Source organism: Tripterygium wilfordii, chromosome 18 (assembly GCF_013401445.1).
Source record: "Tripterygium wilfordii isolate XIE 37 chromosome 18, ASM1340144v1, whole genome shotgun sequence".
NCBI classification, from domain to species: domain Eukaryota; kingdom Viridiplantae; phylum Streptophyta; class Magnoliopsida; order Celastrales; family Celastraceae; genus Tripterygium; species Tripterygium wilfordii.
Window position 1 is genome coordinate 328,612 of NC_052249.1, and position 12,153 is coordinate 340,764.

The window sequence follows — 12,153 nt, forward strand, 5'->3', positions numbered from 1 at the left end:
ATTATAAAGCAACCCTAATTTAGTATTTCAATAAGAAGGCAAATTTCATGCCGTTCTTTGTTTGTTAATGTATTTATTGCACCACTATTATCATATTTATTGAGATTTATTCCGATATTTCAAAAATGGAAACAGATTTATGAGTATGTTAAATGAGTTAACAATAGAACTAGTCTACCAACAGGAAATTAAATCATTTTAATTCTTGTTAAATGCGATTAATAAGATAAACGACGAAGTGGCTACCTAGTTATGATAGGGATTCCAGCAATTGATATCGCAATTAACCTCACTATTGAGTTGTACGCAAAAAATTTCATGTGCATCATCTGAAACATGTGGAGTCCATGAATTCACTTATATCCAATTTGTTAATCTTGTGGTTGGAATAATTAGGATGCGAATTAATGGGATCTTTTATCATTTTTGCTCACGCGAATGTTTCGTTTCATGGCCACCCTCCCCACACGTGATCGCATTATGTGATTTATTGAGCCCAACACCTTCGAGTTTGTGGGTCTTTTATTGGACTCCTTTATGATACTTGTATTGGGCTCACTGATTGTAACATTCGCCCAAGATCTTCGTATTTGTTGGCCCATTATTTGAGTCCATTATCATCTTTATATTGGGCTAATTAAACTATTAAAGTGATCTTGTGTGATGGGCCATCACACGAGAGGGCTCTACTTTTTTTGGGCCTATGGTCACATGGGGCTCGTTTTTTTTTTTGAAATATCTCAAAACTTTATAATATCATGGATAATGTTTGAGATCCCAAAAAGTGATCCCAAATATCCCCATTTAATATGAAGTGGGTTCTACATGTATGTTTTTAATCAATATTTAGTTTAGTGTCACATAGATTTGGGGATTAGAAAATAGGGATTTAGCATTGTCCTATAAATATATAATAACAAACAAAAAAAAGCGGAAAAAAAAGAAGATATACGTGCATGAGAATTTTCAGAAGTTTAAATGAAAGTATCATTCAAAACATACATAGCATGTCACCACAATTTTCAAGGCTGAAAACTAATCAATATATTGTGAAACAACACACAAAGAATGTGGCAGCATCATTTATTTGTCATTATTCAGTTCAACCATGTTCCATTTGTTTGATCACACACCATTGTATTTCAAAAGAAATTAGTCAATAACCAATCTCACTCTGTGAATTTTGATGGAAAATCCAATAAAATATTCATTGGAAGAAGTTGATGAATTCACTTTCATGAGAGAGGACTTACTTGGTGAGGGTTCAACAGCTAAAGTGTATGCAGGGGTGATAAATGGAACAATGATTGCTGCTAAGTATTTTGAAGCTGATTTGGATCATAAGAAACGGATATATGAAGTAAATAATTTTTGAATTATTCATTTTCTATACTTTTTACTATCTAAAACCTTTATTGTTGTGTTTTTTTTTTTTTTTCAGAAGGAGAAAGACATCCTCATGAAATTCAGTCATTCAAACATTATCAAACTCATGGGATATGTTAATCACGAGGAAGATGAAGATGCAAATGAAATTTCTCAAGAGACACGGGATGCAAGGGTGCTCGTCCTCGAATACGCCCCCAACACGTTGACTAAACTTCTAGATGGTGATAATTATTAAAAAAATTACAATGAATTAATTGTAAATATTTTAACATTTTTAAAAAATTTGTTCAATTTGCACAGATTTAAATTGGCCACAAAGTTTGAGAGTGATAAGGGACTTAGCATCTGCCCTGCAATACATCCATAACACTGGATATGTTTATTGTGATCTGAAGCCTCTAAACATCTTGTTTGACGAGGTAAATGAAGTTCACTACTTAATTTTTATTGTATACCTTCTATTCTATTTTAACTTTAGAGTATATAAAATAGAGCAATAATTTTTTTTTGAAGAAATGAGTTGACTGACCTACATATGCAATAACTCTGACCCACAAAAGAGTATATGTAAAAATTAAAGTATTAAAATATGAATTACTGGGTTTGAATGCCTTTTGTTTGTTGGTCAATTAAATAGTTGTATTTTATTGCAAAAAATATCTGGCAATTGGGTTAGTGGGTTATTATGTTTTTGGTTGGGTGGGTTTTTTTTTTTTCTTCCATTGGTGATCTTGAGTGTGTTTCTTGTGAGTTTGGCCCCTGATGAATGGAAGAATGTGTATGATTCTTTGTTTTTTTTTACTATTACGATTTTTTTTTGTCTGATCAGTGTTGTATTTATAAATTTTAATGTGATATGATACCAAGTTTTAATGTAATTTTATAGTTTTAAAATAATATATAGAAGTGTTAATAAAGTAGGAGGAAACTAATTTTTTAAATGAATGTGCTTGCAGGAAAACAATCTCAAACTTGGAGACATGGGTGGTGTAGTAAGTGCTGACAAAGACATTGTTCGATTTACTACTGAGGGATACGGAGCACCAGAAATAAAAGGTAAAATGTCGATTATTTATCAAAAAAAAAAAAAACTTAATATTTTAGAATAACAAGATTGTGTTGGCCGTATACCGAATATTAAAAACCATTGATTTTATCGTATTTAGGCATTTATGGTTTTTTTTGCAGCAACCCCAATGTTTGACATCTTTGGCTTTGGAGTGATACTTATGCAACTGATGACAAAGTTTGAAGACACATTCTTTCCACCAGCAAAAAACAGACGGGGGAAAAATATTTCTGATATTCATATTGCGGAGAGAGTGCAACAACTTGTGCAGAATAAAGGACGTTACCAATTTCCAGAGTTGCTCGGGTCGAGTGGTGGTGACAAACAAACTGCAATAGCCATAATGGAGTGCGGATTGGCATGTGCAAAACAGAACCCAAGGGCCCGCCCACAATCAATGGCGGAGGTTTTAGCTATACTCCCTATATAGACTACTAACTCGATTAAATACATAAATAAATAGTTTCTACACGTCAGACATATTTAAACTAGTTTTAAGAATATGATGGTTGATATTTAACAAGGTTGGGAGTGGGTTGTTTGCTTATAAAAGCAAAACGGTGATACATTTAAGTAATAAATAATGTTTACAATATTATGATACGTTAGGTTCTCTCATGAGAGATTTTATCTTATTATGATTGAACAAATTGGAATTCGAGAGTTAACAAAGACTTGCAACCAAAAATGGCGAATTACAGAGATCAGAAGTTGCATGTTGTAAGCAAACATACTAAACCAAACTGCCTTGAACAATGCATCAAATCTGCCTTGAAGATAAAGTCGTACAATTTTGACTTCTCTCAATTGCTTTCATCAAAAGAGGCTTAGAGATAATTAGAATATCTATGAATGAATTTCCAAGTCTCATAGTGGTGAATATACATTCTGTTTGATGAAATATTCAGCATATAGTCAATAAATTATTATTGCAAAGCATTGACAGATTTTCCAATTTGCTACAGAGGATGAAAAAAATTTCAAATATCAACTCTTACAATCTTCACACCATCGTCATGAAGCATCTGTGACTGTATGGTCTCATAGAAATATAGAATACAAGTCCAATATCTAACAAACTAATCAAAATTTGTCATGTATAAAAAACCAAGTGGGAAATTGGGAAGGAAAAAAACAGAGAGAAAATAAACAAAACATCATCTCATATACTAAATAATAGATAATAGATTACCAACTTAAATTACCAAGTGATTGATCAGTTGGTGGAAACAAACACAATAAAATCACAAAGAAAAGTAACTATTGTTAGGAAAAACCAGATCAAATTATGAGTAATCCTAATGCGCAAAACATATCGACAGCAAGGAAAAACAAAGTTAAAGAGGAGAAGCTAACAGAACAAAATAACTAGATGCAAGACAAATTACCATGCCTTGGGGGTAACCCAGATAGCTGGTGGCTCCACAGATTTGGAATTTGTTTTGTAAAGTGACTCAATAGTATCATCCTTGAAGTTGAAAATGCCCATGTCATAACCTGAAGGCCATCCACGTTTGTATGACCCACAACAACTATCTGTAAAATAGATACGGTTTTCTTGATACCCAAAAAGGTGAGGATCTGAGAGGGAAAGGGACTGATTCAAACCCAAAAACAATGCCACTCCATCTAAATTCTCTACCTCAATCCAACTTGGTTTTGATCCGCCCACCGTATCCAACTTCCAAACATCAAAATATTTCGTTTTTAATGAAGACGGGAAATAATGATTATTATTGACCAAATCGTACTTATCAAAACAATTCAGGTCACCATTACCGCATTGTTCTGCTTGGTTGACATGATCTTCTGTATGAAGATCTTCAGGAAATTCTTCCTCATCCTCACTTGAATCATATCCGGTAGCACGATATATTTGCCACAATTCTCCTCTTGATTCCACCAAAAAGAACCTACAAAGTAAACATTGCTCCACTTCTATCTTAGTCATTGATGGTTGAGGAGAAGCACGAACGTCACAAATATAAGTCACTGAATTGGATGATACAATGTAGAAGTTTCCCTTGAAATACAAGGCATCCATATAACCCTCCCACGTTTGACGTTGATGGTGAATAGGTGTCCAAACTTTGTCACCAAGCTTGCAAAAAGCCAATCCTTCAAAGAGAACCATGACAAAGCAATCCGAGGCGTCACTAGGATTTTTTGATAATATTGCTTTGTACACGTCCCACTTAGACAGGCGTTCCTCTCTATCGGAAGGCTGCTGCAGGGTAGTTACAGAAGGAAGATCTATGCGACGGTCAGAAAACGGATTCAACAAGTACATGTTCAAGTTGTTTTTTATCATTACAAGCCATCCCTCGTAGGATCCACGACATAGATCTATGTGAGGCACCGGAATTTGGGGCAAACGCTCCCCTTCTTTGGTGATATCCTTGCCAACCGGGAAGCTCAGCAGACTACGAAATTTGCAGGTGACATCACAGTTGATGCCGGGAACCATCAGACAAGGAGAATAAGGAAGGACACATCTGTTGAGGTAATCCAATATAACATGGCTCCATGATCTGCACACACAACTAAGACGATAGTGATCATCTGGAACATTGATCAGCTTTCTTGCTATTGTCAATAAGAGATCTGGCGGGAGTTCACTCCAGTCTGCCATGCTTCATCAATCAATAGAGGGATGGACTGAAAGTCTGGAACTCTTAAAAGGTATATAGAAGAACTTTTTCTATACAGTTAAGGATTTGGCAAGTAAAGAGGCTTCCAGAGTTTTGTAGAATAACAAAAGCTACTACAAGGCAAACGTGAAGCCTAACGTAACAATATTGACTCACCGCACGAGCAAGGAAAACTAATCCTAGTAATAGTATGTTACGTATGCTGTCATGAAGAAACGGTGCGTTTCCTAACATATGCTCCATTGGGTATAACAGAAAAGAAAGAAGCAGCAGGAATTCAAGTATTCAACAGTTTGACAGTAACATATTATATTATTAGGCTCAAATCATGAAAGAACAAATCACGAAAGACACCAAATTTAAACATAAGAGATGGATTCAGAGCAACTACACATAAGATTTTACCAAATATGCGCATTGAACCATGATGATGCTAAAAAAAATATATATATGTAATTGACATCCTCAAGAGCGACATCAAGATAAAAGGCAAATACAGAATAAGATTATCATCAAACCAAAATATGAAATTAAGTAAAGCGAGTTGAATTGAAGACTTAGCTAGACGGATTGCTATCCCTCAAGATTCCAGACCCTCGATTATAGCTGCTTCGTCGGCGGCGGTCGGAGTCGGCATGCAGTGAATTGCTAGTGGAAGCCAAAGCCTAGAGGGCTTTGACTTCGAGTTGTATTTGACAGAGTCCGGTCAAAGATAGAGTTCGTAAGTAACTAAGTATTAGATGTTTTATGTTTTAGCCCTTAAATTTCTACAAGATGAGAGTTTGTAGCTCCTCAATATTCTAAGTTTCTAACTACACCCCTAAACTATTTCTTCATAGCAAAAAACCCCACATGAAGGACCCTTTTGAAATAAAAAAGTATCGTGACTAGGGATGCCAAAAAAAAATGTGCAAAGCGAACCGACTGCCAAACCGACTAATTGATCGGTTATTATAAAATATATGTTAATGAGGACTAACCAAAAACCCAAAAAAAAATCGATTAAACCGTCAATAACCGATCGAACGATAAGTTAAATTTTTGTCAAAAAATCGAAAAACTCAATTGAACCAATCATTTGACATCCCTAATCATGACAACACGACATTTTTTCTTCTTCTTTTCTTTGTCAAATTCTATCATGTCCTCATAAACTAAATCTAAGTAGTCTCTATTTTTCATTTATTTAAAAATCATGATTTTTGTAAAATCTTTTTTATGTATTATTCCATTTGTATCACACATTAACACATTCTAATTAACAAAAAGATGATTATTCACATTTTAAAGGGAATTAATTAAAACAAGTAATTGAATTTATATGACGTATGCATGTATTACACTGAAATTTGAGTTTCCTACAACTGAAAAGTTGGCATTGACAACCTCCACACCATCTTCATGAAGCAACCAAATCATGTCATAGAATATGAACTCACTATCTAACCCACTAATCAAAGTTATCTCTACTCTCTGGAGTGGAACCCCATTTCTCTAATTTCAATCTCAGGTGATTTCATGCATGTTTAACGTAGCAATATCTTGCCCACTAATTCTCTTTAATTATCTTCCTTTGGTTTCTTCAATTTTTTTCTCCAACCTCTTTAAATACTCCACACCTTTGTCTAATCATCTATGTAATTGTTGTAAATCTCATCTCACTCACACCAATAATATTATCCGTTTTAGATTTACCGATTATCGTGAATACATCGGGTCCGATCGCTTTGTTCTTCCTTGGACCGTCTCACTTAATGATATTTGGGTCCACAGAAAATGTCTTGTTCGTAGAGTGGAGGAGGACTAGTCCTCATAAACCATACTGCCAAACCAAAACTCTTCTATAAGAGCATAATCTTTAATTTTTCCATTTTTGGGGTTTTTATCCATAAGCACAAAAATCAAAAGTTGTATTCAAAATTTCAAACAAGGACAACCTAAAAAAAACTTTAGAAAAAAGGACAAAACCTACAAACTTACAAAAATACCCTCCCTCCTTCTTCTTTCTTCTTTCTCTTCCTCCTCCTTCCTTGCTCCACCATATCAGAAGTTGGTCGTCCGTCCATCGTTTTTGACGAGCCAACTATCGAAATGAAGCTCTAGGTTAGCCCGATCAAAGCCCAGTCATCACCCATAGTCGATTATCACTTGAGTCGTCGAAAAAGCTTCGTGAAATCAGAGCCACCGTTTGAAAATAGCTAGATCCGGCCAATATGACCAACGTCGACGACTATCAACGCCCCTAATCAACTCCACGGAGCAATGTGCATCACCTATGAGGTTTTATTGCTTTTTCGAACTCTTTTTTTTTCTTCTGAAATCAGATTTGAATCTGCAGATATAATATCTGTTTCAGATCTGTTCTGATATGTTATCTGTTTCGAAACTTCAAACATATAACATTTCATTAAAGACATATAACATTTTAACAAGATAGATAACATTATGACATATATCAAATTAATCGAAACATATAATATATCATCTGCAGTTTGTAGATCTCAAAAAACCACGAAAATCAACACAGAAAATGCCAAAAATAATGATATGATGACAAATCGAAGGAAAACAACAAGATTTATAGGTCCTGTGGTGAGTATGAGTAGATCTAGTTCGAATACAATAAAAATTTGGATGAAAAATCACTAAAAAAAATGGCATAGAACTCTCGAATAATGCATGAGGGCGCGGAGATGAAGCTTGCGACGAAGCTCAAAGAAGAATTATGTGCAGGAGGTATGTGCCATGTGTTGAGGATGAACATGAGGGTATTTTAGGTAATAAAATCATATATTTTAATTTTTTGTCTTTCTTGAAATATTAGTTCAAACGATATGGATTTTATGGAATAAGACTTTTAAGAATGTTCTTCTTGAAACAAAACTCTTCTATAAGGGACTAATCTTTAATTTTCCCATTTTTTTTAATAATCCTAACTACATAGTAATTTAAACAAAAGACCCTATGAATTTTTAATTTAGAACCTTTTATTGTAAAAAAAAAAATCATCTTCATGGTTGAAATAAGAAGACATGTGACAATTGTTATTTATCATATTTTATAATTTCTTATTACGATTGAACAAATTGGCATTCGAGAGTTGACAAAGACTTGCAACCAAAAATGGCGAATTACAGAGATCTTCGTCACAGAGAAGTTGCATAAAGTAGGAGGAAACTAATATATAGAAGTGTTAATAAAGTAGGAGGAAACTAATTTTTTTTAATGAATGTGCATGTAGGGAAACAATCTCAAACCTGGAGACATGGGTGGTGTAGTAAGTGCTGACAAAGACATTGTAGGATTTACTACTGAGGGATACGGAGCACCAGAAATAAAAGGTAAAATGTCGATTATTTATCAAAAAAAAAAAAGACCTAATATTTTAGAATAACAAGATTGTGTTGACCATATACCGAATATTAAAAACCATTGATTTTATCGTATTTAGGCATTTATGGTGTTTTTTGCAGCAACCCCAATGTTTGACATCTTTGGCTTTGGAGTGATACTTATGCAACTGATGACAAAGTTTGAAGACACATTCTTTCCACCAGCAAAAAACAGACGGGGGAAAAATATTTCTGATATTCATATTGCGGAGAGAGTGCAACAACTTGTGCAGAATGAAGGACGACATTACCAATTTCCAGAATAGCCCATATACATACATTTAAACTAGTTTTAAGAATTTAATGTTTGATGTATTTAACGAGGAATGTTTCCTTATGAAAGTGAGATACATTTAAGTAATAATAATGTTAAAAGATTGTAACCAAAATGGTAAATTGCAGAGATCTCACACAGAAATGACATGTTGTGTGTGTGCAAACACTAAGCAGAGATACTAACCCAAATCTGCCTTGAAGTCTTGAACGATGCATCAAATATGAAGAAGATAAAGTTGTACAATCAAAAAAACAGAAAAGAAAAAAAAAAGGCTTAAAGATCATTAGAATTTAGAACATCTATGAATGAATTTCCAAGTCTCATATACATTCTGTTTAATGAAAAATTCAGTAATATAGTCAACAAATTATTTTTGCAGCTTCAAAAACATTCATAGTTAATTAGTTTTTTCAATGTGCTACAGAGGATGAAAATTTATTCAAATATCAAACTCTTACAATCTTCACACTATCTTCATGAAGCATCTGTATGGTCTCATAGAAATATAGAATACCAGTCCAATATCTAACCAACTGATCAAAATTTGTCATGTATAAAAAAACAAAAAACAAATGGCTAGTTAGGAAAAGAAGAAGAAAAAATAAACTAAACATCATCTCATATACTAAATTACCAAGTGATTGATCAGTTGGTGGAAACAAGCACAATAAAATCACAAAGAAAAGTAACTATTGTTTGGTCAAAATCAGGTCAGATTCTAAGAAATCCAAATGCGCAACACATATCGACAGCAAGGAAAAACAAAGTTAAAGGGGAGAAGCTAAAAGAACAAAATAACTAGATGCAATAAAAATTACCATGCCATGGGGGTAACCCAAATAGCTGGTGGCTTCACAGATTTGGAATTTGTTTTGTAAAGTGACTCAATAGTATCATCCTTGAAGTTGAAAATGCCCATGTCATAACCTGAAGGCCATCCACGTTTGTGTAACCCACAAGAACTATCTGTATAATATATCCGGTTTTCTTCATACCCAAAAATGTGAGGATCCGAGAGGGAAAATGACTGACTCAAACCCAAAAACAATGCCACTCCATCTAAATTCTCGACGTCAATCCAACTTGGCTTTGATCCGCCCACTGTATCCAACTTCCATACATAAAAATATTTCGTTTTTAATGAAGACGAAAAATAATGATTATGATCGACCAAATCGTACTTATCAAAACAATTCAGGTCACCATTACCAGGTTGTTCTGCTTGGTTGATCACATGATCTTCTGTATGGAGATCTTTAGGAAATTCTTCCTCATCCTCACTGGAATCATATCCGGTACCACAATATATTTTCCATAATTCTCCTCTTGATTCCACCAAAAAGAAACTACAAAGTAAACATTGCTCCACTTCTATCTTCGTCATTGATGGTTGAGGAGAAGCACGAACGTCACAAATATAAGTCACTGAATTGGATGATACAATGTAGAAGTTTCCCTTGAAATACAAGGCATCCATATAACCCTCCCACGTTTGACGTTGATGGTGAATAGGTGTCCAAACTTTGTCACCAAGCTTGCAAAAAGCCAATCCGCCAAAGAGAACCATGACAAAGCAATCCGAGGCGTCACTAGGATTTTTTGATAATATTGCTTTGTACACGTCCCACTTAGACAGGCGTTCCTCTCTATCGGAAGGCTGCTGCAGGGTAGTTACAGAAGGAAGATCTATGCGACGGTCAGAAAACGGATTCAACAAGTACATGTCCAAGTTGTTTTTTATCATCACAAGCCATCCCTCGTAGGATCCACGACATAGATCTATGTGAGGCACCGGAATTTGGGGCAAACGCTCCCCTTCTTTAGTGATATCCTTGCCAACCGGGAAGCTCAGCAGACGACGAAATTTGCAGGTGACATCACAGTTGATGCCGGGAACCATCAGACAAGGAGAATAAGGAAGGAGACATCTGTTGAGGTAATCCAATATAACATGGCTCCATGATCTGCACACACAACTAAGACGATAGTGATCATCTGGAACTTTGATCAGCTTTCTTGCGATTGTCAATAAGAGATCTGGCGGGAGTTCACTCCAGTCTGCCATGCTTCATCAATCAATAGAGGGATGGACTGAAAGTCTGGAACTCTTAAAGGTATATAGAAGAACTTTTTCTATGCAGTTAAGGATTTGGCAAGTAAAGAGGATTCCAGAGTTCTGTAGAATAACAAAAACTACTGCAAGGCAAACGTGAAGCTTAACGTAACAATATCGACATGGACAACTCACCACACGAGCAAGGAAAACTAATCCTAGTAATATATGTTACGTATGCTGTCATGAAGAAACGGTGCGTTTCATAACATATGCTCCATTGGATATAACAGAAAATAAAGAAGCAGCAGGAATTCAAGTATTCAACAGTTTGACAGTAACATATCAGGCTCAAATCACGAAAGACACCAACTTTGTGCATAAGAGATGGATTCAGAGCAACAACACATGAGATTTTACCAAATATGCGCATTGACCATGATGATGCTAAAAGAAATACATATGTAATTGACATCCTCAAGAGCGACATCAAGATAAAAGGCAAATACAGAATAAGATTATCATCAAACCCAAATATGAAATTAAGTAAAGAGTGTTGAATTGAAGACTTTGCTAGACGGATTACTATCCCTCAAGATTCCAGACCCTCGATTATAGCGGCTTCGTCGGCGGCGGTCGGCCTCGGCTTTCAGCGACTTGCTAGTGGAAGCCAGAGCCTAGAGGGCTTTGACTTCGAGTTGTCTTTGACAGAGTCCGGTCAAAGATAGAGTTCGTAAGTAACTAAGTATTAGATGTTTTATGTTTTAGCCCTTAAATTTCTACTAGGATTGAGTTTGTAGCTTCTAAATATTATAAGTTTCTAACTACACCCCTAAACTATTTCTTGATAGCAAAAACCCCACATGAAGGACCCTTTTGAAATAAAAAACGCATAGTGATTAGGGCGGTAAAAAAAACCGTACAAACCGAACTGACTAATTGATCGGTTATTATAAAATATATGATAATGATAATGAGGACTAACCAAAAACCCAAAAAAATCGATTAAACCGTCAATAATCGACTGAATGATCAGTTAAATTTATGTTAAAAAATAAAAAAACTCAATCGACCCAACCATTTGACACCTCTAATCATGACAGCACTGACATTTTTTCTTCTTCTTTTCTCTGTCAAATTCTATCATGTCCTCATAAAATAAATCTAAGTAGTCTCTATTTTATATTTATTTAAAAATCATGATTTTTGTAAAATCTTTTGTATATATTATTCCATTTGTGTCACGAATTAACACATTCTAATTAACAAAAAAAAATTGATTATTCACATTTTAAAGGGAATTAATTAAAACAAGTAATTGA

The 12,153-nt window shown here is 34.7% G+C and overlaps 3 protein-coding genes across 4 annotated transcripts; 1 reads left to right on the forward strand and 2 right to left on the reverse strand.

Moving 5' to 3' along the window:
• The first annotated feature begins 1,186 nt into the window (after positions 1-1,186).
• On the forward strand, positions 1,187-2,888 carry LOC119984262 (putative leucine-rich repeat receptor-like serine/threonine-protein kinase At2g19230). Its single transcript, XM_038828127.1, has 5 exons — positions 1,187-1,360; positions 1,442-1,610; positions 1,690-1,808; positions 2,346-2,445; positions 2,578-2,888. The coding sequence occupies exons 1-5, from the start codon at positions 1,187-1,189 to the stop codon at positions 2,886-2,888; spliced, it is 873 nt and encodes a 290-aa protein (XP_038684055.1).
• Positions 2,889-3,674: 786 nt separating this feature from the next.
• Positions 3,675-5,090, reverse strand: LOC119984263 (probable F-box protein At4g22165). Its single transcript, XM_038828128.1, has 2 exons — positions 3,847-5,090; positions 3,675-3,756 (listed from the first exon to the last, which is right to left on the reverse strand). The coding sequence occupies exons 1-2, from the start codon at positions 5,088-5,090 to the stop codon at positions 3,675-3,677; spliced, it is 1,326 nt and encodes a 441-aa protein (XP_038684056.1).
• Positions 5,091-7,106: 2,016 nt separating this feature from the next.
• On the reverse strand, positions 7,107-11,584 carry LOC119983934. 2 transcript variants are annotated; one of them, XM_038827668.1, is made up of 2 exons: positions 9,597-11,584; positions 7,107-7,441 (listed from the first exon to the last, which is right to left on the reverse strand). In XM_038827668.1, coding segments are annotated over exons 1-2 (1,248 nt in total). In that variant the 5' UTR covers positions 10,844-11,584; the 3' UTR covers positions 7,107-7,440. The 2 variants fall into 2 exon arrangements, with proteins under 2 accessions (XP_038683596.1, XP_038683597.1); XM_038827669.1 differs by lacking the exon at positions 7,107-7,441 and having other exon boundaries at positions 9,172-9,889; positions 9,988-11,559.
• Between the last annotated feature and the right edge of the window lie 569 nt (positions 11,585-12,153).

Coding starts and splice junctions, on each gene's coding strand:
- LOC119984262 (XM_038828127.1), top strand. CDS start 1,187: ATGGAAAATCCAATAAAATATTCATTGGAAGAAGTTGATGAATTCACT. Junction 1,611..1,689: donor GTTGACTAAACTTCTAGATG/GTGATAATTATT, acceptor CAATTTGCACAG/ATTTAAATTGGCCACAAAGT. Junction 2,446..2,577: donor CGGAGCACCAGAAATAAAAG/GTAAAATGTCGA, acceptor TTTTTTTTGCAG/CAACCCCAATGTTTGACATC.
- LOC119984263 (XM_038828128.1), bottom strand. CDS start 5,090: ATGGCAGACTGGAGTGAACTCCCGCCAGATCTCTTATTGACAATAGCA. Junction 3,757..3,846: donor TGGGTTACCCCCAAGGCATG/GTAATTTGTCTT, acceptor TTTGCGCATTAG/GATTACTCATAATTTGATCT.
- LOC119983934 (XM_038827668.1), bottom strand. CDS start 10,843: ATGGCAGACTGGAGTGAACTCCCGCCAGATCTCTTATTGACAATCGCA.